General features: G+C 44.2%; 1 protein-coding gene across 2 annotated transcripts in view; it reads left to right on the top strand.

Moving 5' to 3' along the window:
* Positions 1-26,435, top strand: part of FMN2 (formin 2) — a 241,998-nt gene that overhangs the window by 20,432 nt on the left and 195,131 nt on the right. For both annotated transcript variants that reach the window (XM_075267760.1, XM_075267761.1), the window contains exon 2: positions 101-264. In XM_075267760.1, the coding sequence (XP_075123861.1) occupies positions 101-264 (164 nt within the window). The remainder of the gene's footprint in view (positions 1-100; positions 265-26,435) is intronic.

The following is a 26,435-nucleotide window of genomic DNA, read 5'->3' on the forward strand; positions in this document are numbered from 1 at the left end:
AGGTAGTTGCTATTTATCTGCTTTGATTACTTACAATGTATATGTATTTATCATTAATAATATTAATAATTTATATGTCATGTTTATATATTTAATACAGGACAAACTTTACTGGAAAAACTGTTTAGTCAGCAAAGAAATCCAGCTGTTGATGCTGAAAAATATTGCTCCGAAATAGTCTCTATGAGCCTGCTTCTTCCATTTAGTGATTGCTTTCGGGAGCAATGTACCAAAAGCACAGAGCAGATTTCTTCCAACATTCATGTAAGTAACTAAAATTTTATATTAAATCAGAACATACGTGTTTTGGTCAGTAGCAGTTTGACTACTTCTTACTGTGCACTTGACCGCACAGTAAAAACCATAGTAGTATAAAGTCTGCATGTTTCATCAAACCTCCCAGACCACACCCCTTAGTGCCCAAAACACCTCATGTCAACATTCCCCTTTCCTCCCCGTTACGCCCCCTTTTCTTTGAAGTTGACAGGTCTCCCCGCCCTCCTCCAAGCCATTCACGCCCCCTTCCGGCCTACACAAGCATGTCTGGGCAAGTGCCCTCGCACCCCTCCCTTCACAGGGCCATCTGTGCTCATTCAAGAGGCTGAAGAGTGTGATGTAGTCAAAAATGTCAATTTGATCAGACCCTGCTAATATGTGAGGATTTTATAGTTAGGTGTCTTGCTATATGCTGACATCTGAGCGCATTCCAAAGGCTGAAGAATGCGATGTAGTCAAGAATGTCAATTTGAGCAGACTCTGGTAATGTGTGATGATTTTATATCTAAGTGTGTTGCTATAGGCTGATTCAATTAGAATGATAACAATTTGTCTCTCATATCGTTTATTAGGTGCATACAGATATCTGATATTAGGGGGAGAGACATGTCCTGGCACATTGTATGTCACAGGGGTTTATAGCTAGGTGTCTCTCTATAGATGTGAGGGGGATGTATTTTCAGAGTGAGTTATTAGCTTGTATACGGATTAAACACAGGCAAAAATGCAATGTTTTAATAACTTTATTCAACAAATCCGAATTACATTATATAATAATTCGCAATTACATTGTAACATAATATACACATGAACAGTATTTATAATTTACAAGCTTAACCAAGAAGCTTGTAATATGGAAGTAACGCGCTGTTTCAGAAATAAGCTGGCTTTTGTAACGCCAATAGGTGAGGACGGTTTGACCAGAAGATGGCGCTTAGCGGTGACATTTACAGGACACTCAATCACCTTCATTTTTAAACCATCCAGAATTTCTCTAATAGATGAATTTCCTACAACAGTAGAAGGCATATTTATGTCGGCCATGGCCACCATAAACGCATCCCAGCCCGGAGGGGCATTGTTTCTTGACAGACTATGGCATTGCGCACAAGGTCCAGCACGTTAGAGCCAGGAACAAAGTCCCCCCTGTAAATAAATTCACCTTTATCATTCCAGGCCGCAACGTCACAACTCTGCATCATCCTACTTAACAAAAGTTCATCATTTTTCTTAAAACGGGGATTAACATGCGTTACAATCTCATGAATCAATTCGCTTTTATCAACGGGTATATTTGGCAATTGTTGATGATCAGGCTCAGAATGCTTAACATGGTGCAATGTCGCGCTCTCTTTAGCGCTCTGCTTAGCGAGAACCAAGTACCTTTGCATTATGTCCGTGTATCTTTTAATTTTCACATCATCCGGTAAGTCAGAGCTGTTTAAAATACCGCTAATTTCAGTATCCATGAGTTGTATTACGCTCTGTCTTAAATCGGGTGGAGGTGTAAAGCTTTAACTTATTCTGTTGCGTTCGTGTTTGGGCACCAAGTACATTTTCTCCGCATGATTCAAGATGCTGTCTCTTGTTTTAGTAAATTTGAACTCTGCAAACACGGTACGAGATGTATGAATATAGATATCACACTTATTTTACTATCATGCATTTTACTGCCTTTAAGCCGATATATACACTACTACATTTTTACCTGAGGTATTGTCTGTTGGGTTCTTTTTCTGGTCTTCGTGAGAGCGCATTTCTGACACCGGTTCTGCAGCCTCAGCATCCGGTAAAGCGATCGCTGTATAAATTGTAAAGGAGATTTTTTATTTATTTATTTTTTATTTATTTATTTATTTATTTATTTTTGCTGTGTCCTTTGTTACACACTTATGACCATTTATGAAAAACTACTTACGGTTGAGGTACGGTTCCAAAATAGCATCGACGATGCTCATTTCTTCGGTCTCTCCGCTACACAGATCCTGGGTTAGATTGTCATCTTCAAAAGGAATCTCAAAAGCAGACAATATAAAAAGCATAGATTATTGATGGTGTATAGTATGTGTATGTGCGTGTGTGTGTGCGTGCAAAAAAATTAAACTGTAAATAAATTCTATTTACCAAGTTGAGATTCAGTTATACCGTCAAGGAAGTCTTGAAAACCGACTTCATTCTGCTGAGCCATCTAAAATGAATATTTTATTAAAATAGGTGTACTACATTAAATCGGTTACGCGTTAACTTTGAAATATTAGCGGCTAGTATAGAACGTAATAAATATCCACAGTACAGAGACATGTCCTGACACATCTCACTAACTATATATATACAACAATAATGCTTGTGAAAATAATAACGTTTCAATACATTTCTACGTAGCGATTACAAAATAGATAAAGAAATATAAGATGTGATAAAAACAGTTGCTACACTAGACAGGTCACGCGTTAACTTTGAAATATTAGCAGCTAGTATAGAACGTAATAAATATCTACAGTACACGTCTCACTAATTATTCATATATAAATAAACTTTGTCAAAATAATAATGTTTCAATACATTTTTTATAAGTAGCGATTACAAAATAGATAAAGAATAGAGATGAGCGAACACTAAAATGTTCGAGGTTCGAAATTCGATTCGAACAGCCGCTCAATGTTCGTGTGTTCGAACGGGTTTCGAACCCCATTATAGTCTATGGGGAACAGATACTCGTTAAGGGGGAAACCCAAATCCGTGTCTGGAGGGTCACCAAGTCCACTATGACACCCCAGGAAATGATGCCAACACCTCTGGAATGACACTGGGACAGCAGGGGAAGCATGTCTGGGGGCATCTAACACACCAAAGACCCTCTATTACCCCAACATCACAGCCTAACAACTACACACTTTACACACTCAATACCACCTCTCTGACAGTAGGAAAACACCTTGAAACATGTGTATTTGGCACTTGCAGTGAGGAGAGCTTGTCACCAGCAGTGAATTTGGCCCTTGTAGTAAGTTGAGGTTGGCACCAACATTTGTTTTGAAAATCAGGGTGGATTGAGCCTCTAACCAGCAGAGTTTGGGCAAATTCATGGTGGAGGGAGCCTCTAAACACCCCAGTTTGGGCAAATTCATGGTGGAGGGAGCCTCTAAAAACCCCAGTTTGGACCAATTCATGGTGGAGGGAGCCTCTAACCAGCCCAGTTTGGGCAAATTCATGGTGGAGGGAGCCTCTAAAAAACCCAGTTTGGACCAATTCATGGTGGAGGGAGCCTCTAACCAGCCCAGTTTGGGCAAATTCATGGTGGAGGGAGCCTCTAACCAGCCCAGTTTGGACCAATTAATGGTGGAGGGAGCCTCTAACCAGCCCAGTTTGGACCAATTAATGGTGGAGGGAGCCTCTAACCAGCCCAGTTTGGACCAATTCATGGTGGAGGGAGCCTCTAAACAGCCCAGTTTGGGCAAATTCATGGTGGAGGGAGCCTCTAAAAAACCCAGTTTGGACCAATTCATGGTGGAGGGAGCCTCTAACCAGCCCAGTTTGGACCAATTAATGGTGGAGGGAGCCTCTAACCAGCCCAGTTTGGACCAATTCATGGTGGAGGGAGCCTCTAAACAGCCAAGTTTTGGGAAATTCATGGTGGAGGGAGCCTCTAACCAGCCCAGTTTGGACCAATTCATGGTGGAGGGAGCCTCTAAACAGCCAAGTTTTGGGAAATTCATGGTGGAGGGAGCCTCTAACCAGCCCAGTTTGGACCAATTCATGGTGGAGGGAGCCTCTAAAAAACCCAGTTTGGACCAATTCATGGTGGAAGGAGCCTCTAAACAGCCCAGTTTGGGCAAATTCATGGTGGAGGGAGCCTCTAACCAGCCCAGTTTGGACCAATTAATGGTGGAGGGAGCCTCTAAACAGCCCAGTTTGGGCAAATTCATGGTGGAGGGAGCCTCTAACCAGCCCAGTTTGGACCAATTCATGGTGGAGGGAGCCTCTAACCAGCCCAGTTTGGACCAATTAATGGTGGAGGGAGCCTCTAAAAAACCCAGTTTGGACCAATTCATGGTGGAGGGAGCCTCTAAACAGCCCAGTTTGGGCAAATTCATGGTGGAGGGAGCCTCTAACCAGCCCAGTTTGGACCAATTAATGGTGGAGGGAGCCTCTAAACAGCCCAGTTTGGGCAAATTCATGGTGGAGGGAGCCTCTAACCAGCCCAGTTTGGACCAATTCATGGTGGAGGGAGCCTCTAACCAGCCCAGTTTGGACCAATTAATGGTGGAGGGAGCCTCTAACCAGCCCAGTTTGGACCAATTCATGGTGGAGGGAGCCTCTAAACAGCCCAGTTTGGGCAAATTCATGGTGGAGGGAGCCTCTAAAAAACCCAGTTTGGACCAATTCATGGTGGAGGGAGCCTCTAACCAGCCCAGTTTGGACCAATTAATGGTGGAGGGAGCCTCTAACCAGCCCAGTTTGGACCAATTCATGGTGGAGGGAGCCTCTAACCAGCCCAGTTTGGACCAATTCATGGTGGAGGGAGCCTCTAAACAGCCCAGTTTGGGCAAATTCATGGTGGAGGGAGCCTCTAAAAAACCCAGTTTGGACCAATTCATGGTGGAGGGAGCCTCTAAACAGCCCAGTTTGGGCAAATTCATGGTGGAGGAAGCCTCTAACCAGCCCAGTTTGGACCAATTAATGGTGGAGGGAGCCTCTAAACAGCCCAGTTTGGGCAAATTCATGGTGGAGGGAGCCTCTAACCAGCCCAGTTTGGACCAATTCATGGTGGAGGGAGCCTCTAACCAGCCCAGTTTGGGCAAATTCATGGTGGAGGGAGCCTCTAAAAAACCCAGTTTGGACCAATTCATGGTGGAGGGAGCCTCTAACCAGCCCAGTTTGGGCAAATTCATGGTGGAGGGAGCCTCTAAAAAACCCAGCTTGGACCAATTCATGGTGGAGGGAGCCTCTAACCAGCCCAGTTTGGGCAAATTCATGGTGGAGGGAGCCTCTAAAAAACCCAGTTTGGACCAATTCATGGTGGAGGGAGCCTCTAAACAGCCCAGTTTGGGCAAATTCATGGTGGAGGGAGCCTCTAACCAGCCCAGTTTGGACCAATTAATGGTGGAGGGAGCCTCTAAACAGCCCAGTTTGGACCAATTAATGGTGGAGGGAGCCTCTAACCAGCCCAGTTTGGACCAATTAATGGTGGAGGGAGCCTCTAACCAGCCCAGTTTGGACCAATTAATGGTGGAGGGAGACTCTAACCACCCCAGTTTGGACCAATTAATGGTGGAGGGAGCCTCTAACCAGCCCAGTTTGGACCAATTCATGGTGGAGGGAGCCTCTAAAAAACCCAGTTTGGACCAATTCATGGTGGAGGGAGCCTCTAAACAGCCCAGTTTGGGCAAATTCATGGTGGAGGGAGCCTCTAAACAGCCCAGTTTGGGCAAATTCATGGTGGAGGGAGCCTCTAACCAGCCCAGTTTGGACCAATTAATGGTGGAGGGAGCCTCTAACCAGCCCAGTTTGGACCAATTCATGGTGGAGGGAGCCTCTAAACAGCCAAGTTTGGACCAATTCATGGTGGAGGGAGCCTCTAAAAAACCCAGTTTGGACCAATTCATGGTGGAGGGAGCCTCTAACCAGCCCAGTTTGGACCAATTAATGGTGGAGGGAGCCTCTAACCAGCCCAGTTTGGACCAATTAATGGTGGAGGGAGCCTCTAACCAGCCCAGTTTGGACCAATTCATGGTGGAGGGAGCCTCTAAACAGCCCAGTTTGGGCAAATTCATGGTGGAGGGAGCCTCTAACCAGCCCAGTTTGGACCAAGTCATGGTGGAGGGAGCCTCTAAAAAACCCAGTTTGGACCAATTCATGGTGGAGGGAGCCTCTAAACAGCCCAGTTTGGGCAAATTCATGGTGGAGGGAGCCTCTAAACAGCCCAGTTTGGGCAAATTCATGGTGGAGGGAGCCTCTAACCAGCAGAGTTGGTGGAAATCAGGGTGGAGGGAGCCTCTAACCAGCAGAGTTGGGGGAAATCAGGGTGGAGGGAGCCTAGTATTAGCAGAATTGTGCAACGCTTATGGTGGATGAGTATGAGGATGCGGAGGAATTGGAGAGGTTGAGTACAGACATGGAGTTTCATGTTGGGGTGCTTTACACAGGTGGGCACAAAAATGACGGCTCTACCCAGTGGTGGTTCATTTTTATCAAAGTGAGCCGGTCGGCACTCTCAGCTGACAGACGGGTGCGCTTGTCAGTGATGATGCCACCGGCTGCACTGAACACCCTCTCAGATAGGACGCTGGCGGCAGGACAGGACAGCACCTCCAAGGCATATAGGGCAAGTTCAAGCCACAGGTCCAACTTCGACACCCAATACGTGTAGGGCGCAGAGGGGTCGGAGAGGACAGGGCTGTGGTCGGAAAGGTATTCCCGCAACATGCGCCTATACTTCTCACGCCTGGTGACACTAGGACCCTCCGTGGCGGCACTTTGGCGAGGGGGTGCCATCAAGGTGTCCCAGACCTTAGACAGTGTGCCCCTCGTTTGTGTGGACCGGTGAGAACTTGGTTGCCTACTGGAGGAACTGCCCTCCCTGCCGCCAACGTCACATGCTGGAAACATCTCCATCATATTCTGCACCAATTGCCTGTGGCAAGCATTGATGCGATTGGCCCTCCCCTCTACCGGAATAAAAGACGAGATGTTGTTTTTATACCGGGGGTCAAGGATAGCAAAGATCCAGTACTGGTTGTCCTCCATGATTTTGACAATACGCTTGTCGGTTGTAAAGCACCCCAACATGAACTCAGCCATGTCTGCCACAGTGTTAGTTGGCATGACTCCTCTGGCCCCACCGGAAAGTTCAATCTCCATTTCCTCCTCATCCTCCATGTCTACCCATCCGCGCTGCAACAATGGGACGATTCGAAGTTGCCCGGAAGCCTCCTGTATCACCATCACATCATCGGACAACTCTTCTTCCTCCTCCTCCTCCTCCTCCTCCTCCTCCTCCATTAAACGCAGTGAAGCGGACAGATGTGTGGACCTACTCTCCAGCTGTGACGGATCGGATGCTATCCCTAACTCCTCTGTGTGATCTGAGTTATCCCTGATGTCAATCAGGGATTCTCTCAGAACACACAAGAGCGGGATTGTAAGGCTCACCATCGCATCCTCAGAGCTCACCCTCCTTGTGGACTCCTCAAAGACCCGTAGGATGTCACAAAGGTCTCTCATCCATGGCCACTCATGGATGTGAAACTGAGGCAGCTGACTTTGTGGCACCCTAGGGTTTTGTAGCTGGTATTCCATCAAAGGTCTCTGCTGCTCAACCACTCTATTCAACATCTGAAACGTTGAGTTCCAGCGTGTGGGGACGTCGCACAAAAGCCGGTGTTGTGGCACATGCAGGCGTTGCTGGAGAGATTTTAAGCTAGCAGCGGCTACTGTCGACTTGCGAAAGTGGGCGCACATGCGCCGCACTTTCACCAGTAGCTCTGGAACATTGGGGTAGCTCTTTAGGAAACGTTGCACCACTAGGTTGAAGACGTGGGCCAGGCATGGAACATGTTGGAGTCCGGCAAGCTCCAGAGCTGCTACCAGGTTCCGGCCGTTATCACAAACGACCATGCCTGGGCCCAGGTGCAGCGGCTCAAACCATATTGCCGTCTCATCGAGGAGGGCATCCCTCACCTCGGAGGCAGTGTGCTGTCTGTCCCCCAAGCTGATCAGCTTCAGCACAGCCTGCTGACGTCTACCAACGCCAGTGCTGCAACGTTTCCAACTCGTAGCTGGGGTCAATCTAACAGCGGAGGAGGAGGCGGTGGTGGAGGAGGAGGCGGTGGCGGAGGAGGAGGCGGTAGAGGAGGAGGAGGAGGGGGGTGTTCTTCTCGTGTCCCTGCCAGGAATGTTAGGCGGGGAGACGAGGTACACCGGGCCAGTTTGGGAAGCAGTCCCAGCCTCAACTACATTCACCCAGTGTGCCGTCAGTGAAATGTAGCGTCCCTGTCCGCATGCACTTGTCCACGCGTCGGTGGTCAAGTGGACCTTTGTGCAAAGCGCGGAACTAAGGGCCCGCCTGATGTTGAGTGACACGTGCTGGTGCAAGGCGGGGACGGCACACCGGGAGAAGTAGTGACGGCTAGGGACGGCATAGCGAGGTGCCGCAGTTGCCATCAGGTCCAGGAAGGCGGGAGTTTCAACAAGCCGGAACGCCAACATCTCCTGGGCCAGCAGTTTAGCGATGTTGGCGTTCAAGGCTTGCGCGTGTGGGTGGTTAGCAGTGTATTTCTGCCGCTGCTCCAATGTCTGAGAGATGGTGGGTTGTTGTAAAGAAACGCCTGATGGTGCCTTTGATGGTGCAGGAGAAGGAGATAAGACAGGACCAGGGGAGGATGAGGTAGAAGTCAACAAAGTGGCGGAGGCAGATGAAGTGGTGTCCTGGCTCGTCCTCTGGAGTGCATCGCCAGCACAGTCAGCAGTGGCAGTGGCAGAGGCAGTGGCAGAGGCAGTGGCAGTGGCGTGAACGGCAGGCGGCCTTTGTCCTGCCGTTGCTGCCTGCCACTGATTCCAGTGCTTGGATTCCAAATGACGGCGCATTGAAGTGGTGGACAGGTTGCTCTTCTCAGAGCCCCTAATCAATTTCGAGAGGCAAATTGTGCAGACAACACTATATCTGTCCTCGGCGCATTCCTTGAAAAAACTCCACACCTTCGAGAAACGTGCCCTCGAGGTGGGAGTTTTTCGGGGCTGGGTACGAACTGGAACATCTTGGGAGATTCCGGGTGTGGCCTGGCTTCGCCTAAGCTGCTGACCTCTGCCTCTGCCTCTAGCTACCCTTTTTGGTGCTGCACCTGCCTCAACATCCACACTACTTTCCCCGCTTGACATCCCCCCTGTCCAGGTCGGGTCAGTGTCCTCATCATCCACCACTTCCTCTTCCAACTCCTGTCTCATCTCCTCCTCCCGCACAATGCGCCGGTCAACTGGATGCCCTGACGGCAACTGCGTCACATCATCGTCGATGAGGGTGGGTTGCTGGTCATCCACCACCAAATCGAACGGAGATGGAGGAGACTCTAGTGTTTGAGCATCTGGACACAGATGCTCCTCTGTTAGGTTCGTGGAATCGTGACGTGGAGAGGCAGGTTGAGGGACAATGAAAGGAGCGGAGAACAGCTCTGGGGAGCAGGGACAGTTTGGGTTATTGTTCTGTAAAGCTTCGGAATTTTGGGAGGAAGGAAGACAAGACTGTTGGGTAATAGGAGGAGAGGAGGCAGAGTCTGACTGGCTGCTGGACAATGTGCTGTAAGCGTTCTCTGACAGCCATTGCAAGACCTGTTCCTGGTTCTCGGGCCTACTAAGGTTTGTACCCTGCAGTTTAGTTAATGTGGCAAGCAACCCTGGCACTGTGGAGTGGCGCAATGCTTGCTGCCCCACAGGAGTAGGCACGGGACGCCCTGTGGCTTCACTGCTACCTTGCTCCCCAGAACCATTCCCCCGACCTCGCCCACGGCCTCGTCCACGTCCCTTTCCGGGAGCCTTGCGCATTTTGAATTCCTAGTTAGAAATTGGCACTGTATACCAGTAGTAAAAATTGTGGGTGCACGTAACCCCAATATATTCTTTGAATTCCCAGTCAGACACTGGCACTATATGGCAGTAGCAAGAAATGAGGGTATTTGTATTCCCAATATACTCTTTGAATTCCCAGTCAGACAATGGCACTGTATACCAGTAGTAAAAACTGTGGGTGCACGTAACCCCAATATATTCTTTGAATTCCCAGTCAGAAACTGGCACTATATGGCAGTAGCAAGAAATGAGGGTATTTGTATTCCCAATATACTCTTTGAATTCCCAGTCAGACAATGGCACTGTATACCAGTAGTAAAAATTGTGGGTGCACGTAACCCCAATATATTCTTTGAATTCCCAGTCAGAAACTGGCACTATATGGCAGTAGCAAGAAATGAGGGTATTTGTATTCCCAATATACTCTTTGAATTCCCAGTCAGACAATGGCACTGTATACCAGTAGTAAAAATTGTGGGTGCACGTAACCCCAATATATTCTTTGAATTACCAGTCAGAAACTGGCACTATATGGCAGTAGCAAGAAATGAGGGTATTTATAACCCCAATATATTCTTTGAATTCCCAGTCAGACAATGGCACTGTATACCAGTAGTAAAAATTGTGGGTGCACGTAACCCCAATATATTCTTTGAATTCCCAGTCAGAAACTGGCACTATATGGCAGTAGCAAGAAATGAGGGTATTTGTATTCCCAATATACTCTTTGAATTCCCAGTCAGACAATGGCACTGTATACCAGTAGTAAAAATTGTGGGTGCACGTAACCCCAATATATTCTTTGAATTCCCAGTCAGACAATGGCACTGTATACCAGTAGTAAAAATTGTGGGTGCACGTAACCCCAATATATTCTTTGAATTCCCAGTCAGAAACTGGCACTATATGGCAGTAGCAAGAAATGAGGGTATTTGTATTCCCAATATACTCTTTGAATTCCCAGTCAGACAATGGCACTGTATACCAGTAGTAAAAATTGTGGGTGCACGTAACCCCAATATATTCTTTGAATTCCCAGTCAGAAACTGGCACTATATGGCAGTAGCAAGAAATGAGGGTATTTGTATTCCCAATATACTCTTTGAATTCCCAGTCAGACAATGGCACTGTATACCAGTAGTAAAAATTGTGGGTGCACGTAACCCCAATATATTCTTTGAATTACCAGTCAGAAACTGGCACTATATGGCAGTAGCAAGAAATGAGGGTATTTATAACCCCAATATATTCTTTGAATTCCCAGTCAGACAATGGCACTGTATACCAGTAGTAAAAATTGTGGGTGCACGTAACCCCAATATATTCTTTGAATTACCAGTCAGACACTGGCACTATATGGCAGTAGCAAGAAATGAGGGTATTTGTATTCCCAATATACTCTTTGAATTCCCAGTCAGACAATGGCACTGTATACCAGTAGTAAAAATTGTGGGTGCACGTAACCCCAATATATTCTTTGAATTACCAGTCAGACACTGGCACTATATGGCAGTAGCAAGAAATGAGGGTATTTGTATTCCCAATATACTCTTTGAATTCCCAGTCAGACAATGGCACTGTATACCAGTAGTAAAAATTGTGGGTGCACGTAACCCCAATATATTCTTTGAATTCCCAGTCAGACAATGGCACTATATGGCAGTAGCAAGAAATGAGGGTATTTATAACCCCAATATATTCTTTGAATTCCCAGTCAGACAATGGCACTGTATACCAGTAGTAAAAATTGTGGGTGCACGTAACCCCAATATATTCTTTGAATTACCAGTCAGAAACTGGCACTATATGGCAGTAGCAAGAAATGAGGGTATTTATAACCCCAATATATTCTTTGAATTCCCAGTCAGACAATGGCACTGTATACCAGTAGTAAAAATTGTGGGTGCACGTAACCCCAATATATTCTTTGAATTACCAGTCAGAAACTGGCACTATATGGCAGTAGCAAGAATTGAGGGTATTTATAACCCCAATATATTCTTTGAATTCCCAGTCAGACAATGGCACTGTATACCAGTAGTAAAAATTGTGGGTGCACGTAACCCCAATATATTCTTTGAATTCCCAGTCAGACACTGGCACTATATGGCAGTAGCAAGAAATGAGGGTATTTATAACCCCAATATATTCTTTGAATTCCCAGTCAGACAATGGCACTGTATACCAGTAGTAAAAATTGTGGGTGCACGTAACCCCAATATATTCTTTGAATTCCCAGTCAGAAACTGGCACTATATGGCAGTAGCAAGAAATGAGGGTATTTGTATTCCCAATATACTCTTTGAATTCCCAGTCAGACAATGGCACTGTATACCAGTAGTAAAAATTGTGGGTGCACGTAACCCCAATATATTCTTTGAATTACCAGTCAGAAACTGGCACTATATGGCAGTAGCAAGAAATGAGGGTATTTATAACCCCAATATATTCTTTGAATTCCCAGTCAGACAATGGCACTGTATACCAGTAGTAAAAATTGTGGGTGCACGTAACCCCAATATATTCTTTGAATTACCAGTCAGAAACTGGCACTATATGGCAGTAGCAAGAAATGAGGGTATTTGTATTCCCAATATACTCTTTGAATTCCCAGTCAGACAATGGCACTGTATACCAGTAGTAAAAATTGTGGGTGCACGTAACCCCAATATATTCTTTGAATTACCAGTCAGACACTGGCACTATATGGCAGTAGCAAGAAATGAGGGTATTTGTATTCCCAATATATTCTTTGAATTCCCAGTCAGACAATGGCACTGTATACCAGTAGTAAAAATTGTGGGTGCACGTAACCCCAATATATTCTTTGAATTCCCAGTCAGACACTGGCACTATATGGCAGTAGCAAGAAATGAGGGTATTTGTATTCCCAATATATTCTTTGAATTCCCAGTCAGACAATGGCACTGTATACCAGTAGTAAAAATTGTGGGTGTATATAGCCCCAATTCTATTGCTAGGGGACTTGCAGGGTATTTCTGGGGTGAAGGTGGGGGGGCACACCGTTGGAACGGGTATCGGGGTATATATCGGGTATACGGGAATACACTGACAGTGTATTCCATTCAGGATCCTGGGAAAGCTGGGTTGCGGCGATTGAGCCCGTCAGTGCCACGTTACACTGACAAGCTTCTCCCTGGAATTTAGCTCTTATAAGAGCTGTTGGTTGTCTTCTCCTTCCTATCCTAGCCTGTCCCTGCCTACCCAGAATCTAAGCCCTAGCTAGCTGGACGGAAACCTCCGTCCTCGGTGAATTGCAAGCTCAGAATGACGCGAAGCTGGGCGTCGCTGTTCTTTTAAATTAGAGGTCACATGTTTTCGGCAGCCAATGGGTTTTGCCTACTTTTCTCAACGTCACCGGTGTCGTAGTTCCTGTCCCACCTACCCTGCGCTGTTATTGGAGCAAAAAAGGCGCCAGGGAAGGTGGGAGGGGAATCGAGTAATGGCGCACTTTACCACGCGGTGTTCGATTCGATTCGAACATGCCGAACAGCCTAATATCCGATCGAACATGAGTTCGATAGAACACTGTTCGCTCATCTCTAATAAAGAAATATAAGGTGTGATAAAAACACTAACTTACATTTTATGTGTGGGGTTGCTCTTTGACAATTCTGCTATGAAACCAGGTCCTGTTGAAGTGGTGTGTGGTTTCAAACCTGTCAGCTGTGTCCTTATATATGAGCTGAAACGCCCCTAGGCCTGTTGGCTATGGAGGTGGTCAAGCACACATGGTGGTCAAGCACACATGGTCACAATTAATCTGTCAATTGGGGCCTTATAACTGTGCTGAAATGGCCCTAGGGTTATTGGCTATGGATGTTGGTCAAGCACACATGGCTGAGTTAGTACACAATCCTATATAATAGATATCTAAACCTCATAATCGATACATCATGTCACCAAAACCATCTAAAAAATATTTGCGCAAGATATATTTTAATCGCAAAGCCCCCGGATCTTTTGGCGGTGTAGAGAGCTTATACAGATCTGTTAAAAAATACATTATACAGAGGCCTGTGAAGGATCTCGCCTAGCCATAGCCACTTTTACCCAGCCTCTTTACCTGGCCTTGCCACGGGCAAAACTACGATCATCTTCTTACCTTTACCGTCCGTTCTCACCCTGAGAGAGGGACTGGGTCTTATAGGATAATATGAGACGAGCTTTCTAAAGTTTTATATTTATTAACCCAAGAGGGTCAATACTAGACAACCAACATACATAAAGATATATGCTAGCGGATACAAGCTTGTATGGTTACAGAAAGATATATCAATATATATACAATATATCTCCACTCAGTTCCCTCCCACGATGAGGTCAGCTAGGTGGGCAGCTCTCCTCTCACCTTGTACCAGTATGACTATACACAGTAATAACTCTTTGAAGGTTTCCTTGGAGTCAGGTTGTCTGCTAGAAAGTGATAGCAAGGCTCTCAGTCCACTGATCCCAGACACCCCCTGCTAAGAATAACAAAGTTAGCAGAAGCCTGACAATGCCATGCCCAGGGTAAGACAATGGGATGAGCAAGCTACCTCCAGGGAGGAATTAGGCTTGGACAGTGGGACACTATCTCTGATATGCTAATCAGTAGAGTAAAGTAGAGTAAATTAACAGGGCAAAAGGAAAATATATCTGAGAAGGGCAGTAAAAAAAACCCCATAACTCTGGGCCATTCATCACAAGGCCGACTGTAACTTCTTGGCTAGCTGATCAACCAATATATACGCTCTGTAAACAACATAGAAAATTTTTTGCGTGGAATAAGATTTACGTGTCATCCACTGATGAGCAATGGCAGGCAGATCTATGCGATCTTACAACCTACACAAAAGAAAATGATGGATTTAAGTATATATTAACACTTGTTGATGTTCTTTCAAAATACGCATGGGCTGTGGCCTTGAAAGATAAGACGGGTTTTTCCGTAGCGAGAGCTTTTGAAGCTATTTTCAAGAGTGATGGGTGCGTGCCGCATAAACTACAGACAGACAGGGGCCGCAACTTTATGAACAAAGCTATGAAGCGTCTTTGTCAAGAGTGCAATATCCGCCATTTTTTTTTACTACAAACTGTGTCAAAGCGGCTTTAGTGGAACGTTTTAATCAAAAATGTGGAGATTTTTAAATAGCCGTAATACTCACCGCTATATAGACGAACAATACAATTCATTGCAGGGCTGCGGACGTAACACAAGACAATTCATTAAGAATATGGAGGACCATTTATGGCAAGTGCGTGGTTCTTAAACCGGATAGACAGACGTTAAAAATAGGTGACAATGTTTGCATAACGCAGTATAAAGGCTCTTTCACTAAAGGCTATGAACAGACTTACACGGAGGAGATTTTTGTCGTCTCGGGCGTTAACACACGATTTCAAAAACCTATGTATAAACTCGTTGATTTAGCGGATGAGCCAATAGAAGGTTTGTTTTACAGAGAGGAATTGGTGAAGGTGCCTGCTGATACTGAGCAAGTCTACAAGAATAGAAACGATACTGAAAAAGAGATGCGTGAGGGGCGATACTCATTTTTTCGTAAAGTGGTTAGGCTACCCTACGTCTTTCAATTCTTGGATTAATGAAAATCAGCTGACTTCTATTTAAATAATGGATTCTGGCTCCTTTTATTTAACCTTGCCTTGTAACGCATCATCCAACATCTTTCCTGAAAACAGTATCGCCACGTACACGATGAAATTAGCATGGCCTCTCCATTTCTCGGGCCCCTTTGAAGTTGCTCTGACAGAAATCCAATACCCCCATTCTTGGAACACATTTGAAGCGTGGGAGGCTAAATTTTTTATCGCTAAAACTGGTGAAGCGCTGTCTGAGCACTTTCTAAGCCCTGCATATTTTTTGAGCTTGGAAGAATTAGTTTCAGGTCTGAATGACAAGATCAAACAATTAAATTATGAAAACTTTAGGCTCCGTTATGATGAAATAAGGGGTACTGTGAGGATCCTCACATCACGCACAATGCGATTCGAACTAGGTTGCAAGCTATATACTCGTAATATTTTTGGGTTACCGTGTTGCTTTAATGGTTCTGAGACTGAAAAGCACGCAGGCCACCGGAAGCCGTATCCTGATATAAAAGACGTTTTTTACACACTGTATGTCTACAGCGACATCATACAACATTAGTTGGTGGGTGACAGTTACGTTCAACTTTTAAGAACCGTAGAGATTGCCGGAAAAAAACAATATTGTCACGTTGCAATACAACAGCCCAGACTATATACCCCTCTGTACTCGGTTGAGGGGATATCGTCACTCCATAGGGAGAGAACCACCATTTAGGTGTATGGAGTCTTATTAAGCCATGAGCGCTCCACTGTGCAAAGGAACTGGTAAAATCCCAACATCATTGCAAACAAAGGCCTCTGAGAAGGTCGGCATGATGTTAAAGAGAAAGCCCTCTATTGATTTGCTTGACTGAGACTCTGTCTTCCTAATTACATCATGGAAGATAGACTTGCAGATTCTTAGTGAGCACCCTCTATTGGTGTGCATTCTTGAGGCACTGGCTTCCTAATTACATCATGGAAGTCAGATTTGCATATTCCTCCCATGTTCCTCTGTACTCGGGCATTTGACTCCGTTAAAATATCAATATTAAACGACCAGGTTAAGCCGGTTAAATTGAAGTACGGCAAAACCATCGTACGATTGCATTTCAGATCGTGCAAGGAGGTGACACGCTAAAATGCTGTCCCAGCGGGTGTATGGCAATCCGGGTGTGTATGCCTGCTACTACATTAATCAGGCTGGAAATGGTCTAGGAGGCTTCAAGGAGGCTGAGTATATGTATACGGTCTAGCCGGTCTGTTTTGTGGTCTTTTCAGACGGGTCGGGCCTCTTTTCAAACGAGGCCTAGCTCTTGTGAAACCGCATGTAAAAACAGCTGCCAGAAATATCGCTAAAGACGCCATCGCAAGTATATCATCCGCTGTGATGGATAAATTAAACCAGGAGCCAAGAGATCAGAACGGCTCTGGCCTAGTTTATGTTGTGAAGAAACCCGCTAAAAGAAAACACAGCGCCTCATTTCCGCCCGTGCTCAAGAATAAAAACAAGAGCCATAAAAGACGCCGCCGCCAGAGAGTTGTTAGATCGGCTGGACACAACATCTTTTAGTGAAATAATATGGCTTTTATTCACAACGGATCTATTGAGTGTACTAAATCCGAGCTCGATATTTTTGATTTACCCCCGACCCAGATGAGCATAGAAAAATTGCTCTTTGTAGAGATACAACCCATAGCAGCTCTCGCGGACAATGCCCCATTGGAATTCTTCATTTCAGGCAGCAGGGAATATTATTACGATCTGAACAACACACTTTTGTACATCAGTTGCCGTATTGTGAAGGTGGACAATACGGCTATTCCCGCGGATACTAATCTTGGTTAGCCAACAGCCAAGCTTTTCAGCCAGATGGACATGACGCTCGGCGACAGACTTATTTCAAGATCGGATAATTTGTACAGTTATATATTAAAACAACATTAAAATTTATTTTTATATCACAATGTGTTTTTTTCTTAACTTTTTCACTTTCTTTGGTTGTATGTTATGCTTTGTTTTAATGGCTAATTAAAAGTTAAATTTTATGAAATCCGGATATGTTGCGGAACAGCTCTATTTCTTATGTCCAGTCTGAAATTACAGCCCGCAAGCTCTATCGTCGCAGTTCATGTCGGGCCTGTTCTATAAAGACACGGCTGGACACCATCATGAAAGGGCCCATGCGGGTAATAATCTTGGATTTGCTAAAAGAGCTCGCTATACTTTGCGATCTAGACCTGTACAGCTTTTGGGTCCCATTTTTGGAGATATATTTAATCAACCGAAACTCATACTGAATGGTATGGATCTGAAAATTAAACTAACCAGAAATAAAGACTCTTTTTTCCTGATGTCTGCGGATGCTGAACAATTTAAGATTCAAATCTTACAAGCCTGCCTGTATGTCAAAAGGGTTCAGGTATCACCGGCTGTCAGAATCGGGCACAGCCAGGCCCTTCTAGCAGCCACGGCGAAGTATCCGATCGATAGGGCGTGCCTCAAAGTCTATAGTATTCCCACCGATATGCGTCTTATGAACCAAGAAAACCTGTTTCTGGGACAAGTGCCTAAAACGGTGATAATAGGTTTTGTTGAAAATGAAGCCTTTAGCGGCTCATATAACCGCAATCCTCTATGCTTCTACGACTATAATGTGAATTAAGCCTCGCTTTACCTGGGACATTCAGCAGATCCTGCAAGACCGTTTCAATTGGATTTTGAAAAGGCTTCTGCGGTAAGGGAGTACGCGGCCCTTCTCCATATTTCAGGCAAGCAGAGAAGTGATAGTGGATCGGTCATAGACAGAGACGAATTCATAAACGGCTATACATTTTTTGCATTTGATTTGTCACCAGATCAAGAGCCAGGCGGACGTTTTTCACTCATTAAAACAAGGAATCTTAGAGCAGAGGTGCACTTTGCAGTGACAACACCCCACACAGTGAATATGATAGTTTACTCTATTCATACAAATATTGTGGAAATTAACAATTTTTGATTAAATATTCCCTGCCATTTTCAGAAATGAATACCCTATAATTGACAATTCTGGCTAAATCTGATCCGTACATGAGTAGTATATTTGTCTGTGTATTTCCGTGTGATTTTCTACCGGACGATCGTGTGCCACACCGACCCACTGCGTACATAATAAATACGGATGATTCGGGTAAACGCGGTTCACACTGGGTACTGATTATATTGTATCATGATGTTGCTATAGAATTTGACTCTTATGGATTTTCTCCGGCTTTTGAAATGTACCTCTGAATTTCGTTTACGCGAGCAAAAAACGCGGCCAAAAACGCGGCGTATACGCTCATAGTAAAAAACGCAACGTAAACGCTATCCTCACATTTCTACGCCAGTAAGAATAAGCACACATTGAGCCCGGCGTTACTCCGTGTAAAGGTTCCCTAGATGGTAAATGCAGGTGGCCCTGTATAAGACCTGCAGGGCTCATACTTGCTTGAGCGATAATTAACTGTTGTGGGAATGGAGTAATCTGATGTTTTATCATGGGAATAGCCTAATTCAGTGACAATTAAGTGTTAAGAAAGCATTGCTATATCTTCAGCAAAACCTGTTGGTGTGAAACTCAGGGTTTGGGAATGGCCTAATCCATATTTCACTCTCAACAAACCTGCTGGTGTAGAGTGTCTACTGAAACTCATTGGTAATATCTTTGTGTGAATGTGTGTAATTATATTGAACATGCTACTATCAGATACATTATTTCATATGAATTAGCAAATATTTTGGATGACACAATGTATGGGGAGAGGGCTCCCATATTTTGTATCCGTCTTCTCCCAAGAAACTAATGGAAATATCGACATTAATGGTGATGGAGATGAGGGGAAGGAGGACTCCAAGCTGACTATAAGCGAAGGTCTGGTAAGACAGCACTTAGCCAAGTTACAGGAAACCAAGTCCCCAGGACCAGATGATTTACACCATAGAGTCCTGAAAGAGATAGCAGAGGAAATAATAGAACCCCTTGCTATAATCTTTGGTAAGTCATGGGAAACAGGAGTGGTCCCTTTAGATTGGAAAAGGGCAAATGTTGTCCCCATCTACAAAAAGGGGAAAAGGGACGATCCAGGAAATTACAGGCCGGTAAGTCTGACCTCGATAGCAGGAAAAATCTTTGAGCAAATTGTCAAGGAACATTTACTTCGGTACCTGGATGGGAAGGCATTAATTAACCAGAGCCAGCACGGCTTTATGACCAATAAATCTTGTCAGACTAACCTGATTTCCTTCTACAACAAAATCACTGAATGGTTGGACCAAGGGAATGCCGTGGACATAGTATATCTTGACTTCAGTAAGGCATTTGATAAAGTATCACATAACCTTCTTATTGAAAAAATGATTAAGTATGGCTTTGACAAAAAAATCAGTTAGGTGGATTCACAACTGGCTTAATGATCGGGCACAACGAGTAATACTAAATGGCTACACATCGAACTGGAAGAAAGTCAAAAGCGGGGTGCCGCAGGGCTCTGTTCTGGGCCCAGTACTTTTTAATATCTTTATAAATGATCTGGACGATGGAATTATTGGGGAACTCATAAAATTTGCAGATGATACGAAGATAGGAGGAATAGCCAACACTAGAGAGGAGAGAGAGTGTATTCAAAAGGACTTAGACACACTGGAACAATGGGCTGAGGCGAACAAAATGGTATTTAACAGGGACAAATGCAAAGTTCTACATCTGGGTAACAGAAATGTAAAAAACATATATAGTATGGGAGGAATAGAACTAAGTGATAGCATAGGGGAAAAGGACTTGGGCATAATAGTAGATCACAAATTCAACATGAGCCAACAGTGCGGTGCTGCTGCAAAAAAGGCTAATAAAATTCTGGGATGTATTAAGACAAGCATTGAATCTAGATCAAGAGAGGTCATTATTCCGCTGTACTCTTCCCTGGTCAGACCACACCTGGAATACTGTGTACAGTTCTGGGCGCCTCAATTCAAGAAAGACATCGATATATTGGAGCAAGTCCAGAGAAGAGCAACCAAAATGGTGGAAGGTCTGCAAACCATGTCCTATGAGGAGCGGCTAAAAGAATTGGGATAGTTTAGTTTGCAGAAGAGAAGGCTGAGGGGAGATTTAATAGCAGTCTACAAATATCTGAAAGGTAGTCACAGTGCAGAGGGATCTACCCTATTCTCATTAGCACAAGGAAGTACAAGAAGCAATGGGATGAAACTAAAGGGAAAGAGATACAGATTAGACATTAGGAAAAACTTTCTGACAGTGAGGGTAGTGAGAGAGTGGAATAGGCTGCCACGGGAGGTGGTGGGCGCTCCATCAATGGAAATCTTCAAGTGGAATCTGGATAAACATATAGCTGGGATGATTTAGGAAAACCTGCACTCGCAGGGGGTTGGACCCGATGGCCCTTGAGGTCCCTTCCAACTCTACCAAAAAGAAAGAAAAGAAAAAAAAGAATAAAGTTATTAAAACATTGCATTTTTGCCTGTGTTTAATCCGTATACAAGCTAATAGCTCGCTCTGAAAATACATCCCCCTCACATCTATAGAGACACCTAGCTATAAACCCCTGTGACATACAACGTGCCAGGACATATCTCTCCCAATATCAGATATCTGTATGCACCGAATAAACGATATGAGAGACAAATTGTTATCATTCTAATTGAATCAGCCTATAGCAACACACTTAGATATAAAATCATCACACATTACCAGAGTCTGCTCAAATTGACATTCTTGACTACATCGCATTCTTCAGCCCTTGGAATGCGCTCAGATGTCAGAATATAGCAAGACACCTAACTATAAAATCCTCACACATTAGCAGGGTCTGATCAAATTGACATTCTTGACTACATCACATTCTTCAGCCTCTTGAATGCGCACAGATGGCTGAATGGGTTGGAGGAGGGCGGGGAGACCTGTCATCGCACAAAGGAAAGGGGGTGTAACGGGGAGGAAAGGGGATTGTTGACATGAGGTGTTTTGGGCAGTAAGGGGCGTGGCACCTGTCAACTTCAAAGAAAAGGGGTGTGGTCTGTGAGGTTTGATGAAACATGCAGACTCTATACTACTAACCACCAACCTTTTCACACAAAACTTGCATTTTCTCACTGCATAAAAAGTCTCAATCTAGAATTTGTAAAATGCATATCATGGACAAGTGAGTGGTCAAAATACTGTTCTTAAAGACTTCTGAGATACTTATTTTTTTGTCTTTTTTGGCTAAAAAAAAATTAAATGCCATAACATTGCAAGTATGGTTAGTATTTTTGCTTTTTTAGTCCTTGGTCCTGGTGTAAAAGTGGCACATCTTTGGCGCACAGCCCCAATTTGCATCAAAGATTGTCACTTTGTCCCTTTTCCATACTGCTTGCATCTTTTTCAAGTAGTTAGCAGAGCATGGCTGTGATTAAGGCAAGAAGTGATGGTTTGGCATGAAATGTTTACTATAAATTGGACCAAAACACAGCCAGAAATTATACCTGAAATCTACAACAGACCATGGCTAGTGCATATAGGTAATCAGTATCTTATCTGTGGGGATGTGAAATCCACTGCACAGGTGAGCTTTTCTGGCAGCCTTTGAGATCCAAAAGCTACTGCAGTGGTTGGAGTGAAAACAGTCTACTCCTACTCAAGTAATAGGAGCAGAGCTGCACTTTCCCAGCACCACTGGAGCAGACTGCTTCTGCTCTCTTTCAACTGCAGTAACTTTCAGCAACCAGAGGCTGCTCAAACAGCTGATCTGAAAGAAATATGCGTTAGGAACTTGAAAATCCCTTTAATAATTTTGCCCCTCTCACACCAGTGGAGGCATTGATTAAGAATGGTGTAGGAAACAAATAGTTTTTCCTGCATTTTTTTAAATTATTTTTCTTTTCATGAAATCTGGAAAAATAAAAACACCAAACCAAAAGCATAATGCAGGAGGAACAAAAGGAATTGCCAAAAAAGATTAATACAATCATACATATAGGCTTAGAATGGCCCACTGGACTGGCCCTCCCTGTGGCCCTACCAGACCTACACTGATATTTTAATAGGTAGTGGGTCCAGTAGTGGCCTTTATTAACTATTGATTATAAACCTATCCCCACTCCTGCCCACTACAATCTTCCACTTCGTCCACAGTCTCCAAGGAGCCCCATATGCCACACATTATGTCATCGCGTTGTGGCAAACAGAGCCCATTGAAGCCTGAACGGGGAAGCAGGGGAGGCTGCAGGCAGGAGAAGGGGATCGGAAATTGAATGCAATTGGTTGTTTCTGTTTCTTCGGGAGAAGTTGCTCTACGACTTTTACCACTAATCACAGACTTGTACACCACATTATGCCTGTGGAAGACTAAGGTTACCTGGCTTCTCTCCAGCCCCTCCTTCTCCATATGCACATTATGTTACAAAAGTGCACCTGGAGCAGAGAGACAGAGTTGGACCAGGGAGCAGATAGGTATGTAATGAACAAATCTACTGTATGGGGGAGTCAGTGAATGGCCACTGTATGGCCCATACAGTGGCCCCTTCAATGGTTCCCCCATATAGTGGCTTCTTCACTGGTTCCTCTCATAGCTCTCATAGAGTGGCCCCTTCAATGTTCCCCCATACTGGATCAATGATGAGGACCACTATATGAAAGACCAGTGATAGGGGCCATTATATTGTGTGGGTGCAATGATGGCTGCCAATATCGTGTGTGTGTGTGTGTGGGGGGGGGTATTAAAGCGTTTGGGACATTAGGTGGGAATATTAAAGTGGTTGCTCTGACTTCATTTTTTTATAGCCTATCCTATCGAAATATGTCATCGGCGGGAAGGGGTTAAAGGGGATGACCAGGCCATAAATACCTGTTTGCTAGGGGACCCACACCTGGCCCCCAAACCAATCAACTGTACAGAGTTCCTTCTGGGTCACACAATACAAGAACGGAAGAAGGAAGCTCCGTCCACTGTAGAGAGTCCAGACACTGTCACTGTATCTCTGCACTTATTGAAGTCAGTGGGACATGAGTTGCAGTGAAGGTACTCAGCTGCTATACACCGGATGGAGCTTTTTGAGTACAGGAGCTGCTCTGTACAGCTGATCAAGCCAAAGACCAGGCTCCCTACTGATCAGGTATTTATGGCCTGGTCAACCCCTTTAACCCCTTCCCGCCGATGACATATTTCGATTTTCGTTTTTGACTACCCTCCTTCTAAACCTCATAACTTTTTTTATTTCTCCGCTCTCAGAGCCATATGAGGTCTTAATCTTTGCGGTAAAAATTGTTCTTCATGTTGCCACCATTAATTATTCTGTACATTGTATTGGGAAGCTGGAAAAAAATTCAGAATGGGGTGGATTTGAAGAAAAAATGCATTTCTTCGACTTTCTTACGGGCTTCGGTTTTACGGCGTTCACTGTGCAGCCAAAATGACTTGTCATCTGTACTCTAAATGTCGGTACGATTCCGGGGATACCAAATTTATATGGTTTCATTTACATTTTAACCCCTTAAAAAATCCAAAACTGTGTTAATTTATTTTTTTTCTGAAAGCCGCCATATTCTGACACCTGTAAATTTTTTATACATCCGTGTACAGGGATGCATAGGGTGTCTTTTTTTGCAGGGCTGGGTGTACTTTTCAGTTCTACCATTTTGGGGAAATGCTATTGCTTTGTTCACTTTTTATAAAAAATTTTATCAGAAGCAAAACAGTGAAAAAACGTCAGTTTGGCACTTTGGACTTTTTTTTCCCGATACGGGAAGTACAGAGAAAATATTTTTATAGATTTGTAGAGTGGGCGATTTTGGACACAGGAATACCTAACATGTATGTGTTTCACAGTATTTAACTACTTTTATATATGTTCTAGGGAAATGGGGGAGATTTGAACTTTTAATATATATATATATATATATATATATATATATATATATATATATATATATATATATATGAAGAGCTCAACGGAAAAATGGCCTAAGTCCAAAAACCAATATTGTGAGAAAAACGAAATTTAAAGTTTTAGCCTAAAGCAAACGGGCATTATTGTGGAATATATCTATCCAATGTAATCAGCTAATGAACACCGTTAATATATATACACGTATCTTTATGGTTGCCGCAGCAGTCGGCTTAAGTGCAATCTTATGCTAATATCGTCAAATATACCGTAAAAATTATTAAACGATGAAGAATAATAATTACCTGCCTCCCTTTTCGGCGCTAAATATGTGCAAAAGTCGATTTAGAGCCTTTTAAACAATAAGACAAAGTTTTTACACTAATATAAACAACAGACCGGAAGTCACGATTTCAATGAAAAAATGACCAACGAGAGTGAAGTAAGTAAGTTTGTATTGGACTTAGGCCATTATTCCATTGAATGTAAATTCTTCTGCATTGAAATATATGGACTTAGGTCGTTAATCCTAGGTACCTTGTAAACCCAATGCATAGAACGAGGTACAAAGAAGCTTTCTAGGTAATAATTTGAAATATGACAAAATGTGGACTTAGGCCATTTTTCCGTTGAGCTCTTCATATATTTTTTACTTTTTTAAAAACTTTTTTTTTTGCATTTGTTAGACCCCCTAGGGATCTTGAACCCCAGGGGGTCTTATCACTAATGCAATGCATTACAATGCTAATGCATTGCAATACATTGCAAAATACCGGCGCTTCTATTGCAAGCTATCTAGCATAGCCTGCAATAGAAGCAAAAGAATGACAGGCCGGGGAGCCTTCACAATGCACCGCCGGGAAAATGGCGCCTTGGTCAGCTTTGACCGAGGTGCCAGAAGGGTTAATGTGCCCGTATAAAACAGTAAACACCCGGCGGCTATGGCGTGGCGGCTGCCCGACTCCCGGGCGACCGCCATAGTTAAACACCCGGCATGCACCGTACTACTACGGCGGATGTTGGGAAAGGGTTAAAGAGAGTGTCCGTAAATTGGAGCAATCCCTGTGGCTGCTGGGGAGTTGTAAGATGAAAAAAAAACAAAAAAACCCACATAATCAAATGTCCCCAGCACCCCATTGTTCCCCGATACTGAACCATTTGGATCATGCTGGGGCTTCATTGCTGGAAATTCTGTACCCTATGTGACCAATGAAAGCGATCAGTGACCTCAGGGGTTGCTGGAGAGGGACCAGTGACATCACTCACAGACAATGACTCACTAGTCACTTATCAGCAGCTGTTGAAGCCACTTGGTGAGGCACTGGAACGAGACTGAATAGACGCTAGAAGCAGACAATGGAGCGCTGAGGACGGGTGAATAAGCATTTTTTTTTTATTTTGCACCTACCTGTCTGCCACATGGGCTGCTCCAATTCCTGGACAACCCCTTTAAAGGCTTTATACAACTTTCTAATATTGATGTCCTGTCCTTAGAATAGGTCATCAATATTACAACTGCAGAGATCTAACAGTCAGGACCCCTGCAGATCAATTTTTTCAGGACAGTAATGTGAATTTCAGAAGCCACGCTGATTGCTTCACATACAGTGTGTAGTGATGGGTTTAGGTAGTGCACTTGTGCATTTTGTATGGCGGGTGAGCAGCACGGCTCCTGAGTTGTTATTATCTGTAGTGGCGCTGCCTCAGTACAGTTGATCTGCAGGAGTCTTTGCTGTCAGATTCCTACAGATGAAATATTGATGACCTATCCTAAGTAAAAGCCATTAGTATTAGAAAGGTGCATAACCCATTTAATATACAGGGGCATAAATTATATTAGGGGGACCAGGAACACTCTGGGTGAAAGAAGGCACCGTGGGAGGTCTCAAAAGAGGCGCTATACCATGTAATGGGGGCAGGGAAAAGGTGTTTTATGCTGCGGAGTAAATGTTGATAAATCTCAGAGGGCCAAGAAAGTGTGAAAGGGCCAGTGGTAGTAGAGTGGTCCTCTCGAATCAATTCCACTGGTGGATTATTTTATCCGTGGCAAAATCGAGCAGGGCACTTTATTTTGCCGCATTCTGCTGCGATCTCCGCCTCC

The sequence above is a fragment of the Leptodactylus fuscus genome, chromosome 3, assembly GCF_031893055.1.
Source record: "Leptodactylus fuscus isolate aLepFus1 chromosome 3, aLepFus1.hap2, whole genome shotgun sequence".
NCBI lineage: Eukaryota > Metazoa > Chordata > Amphibia > Anura > Leptodactylidae > Leptodactylus > Leptodactylus fuscus.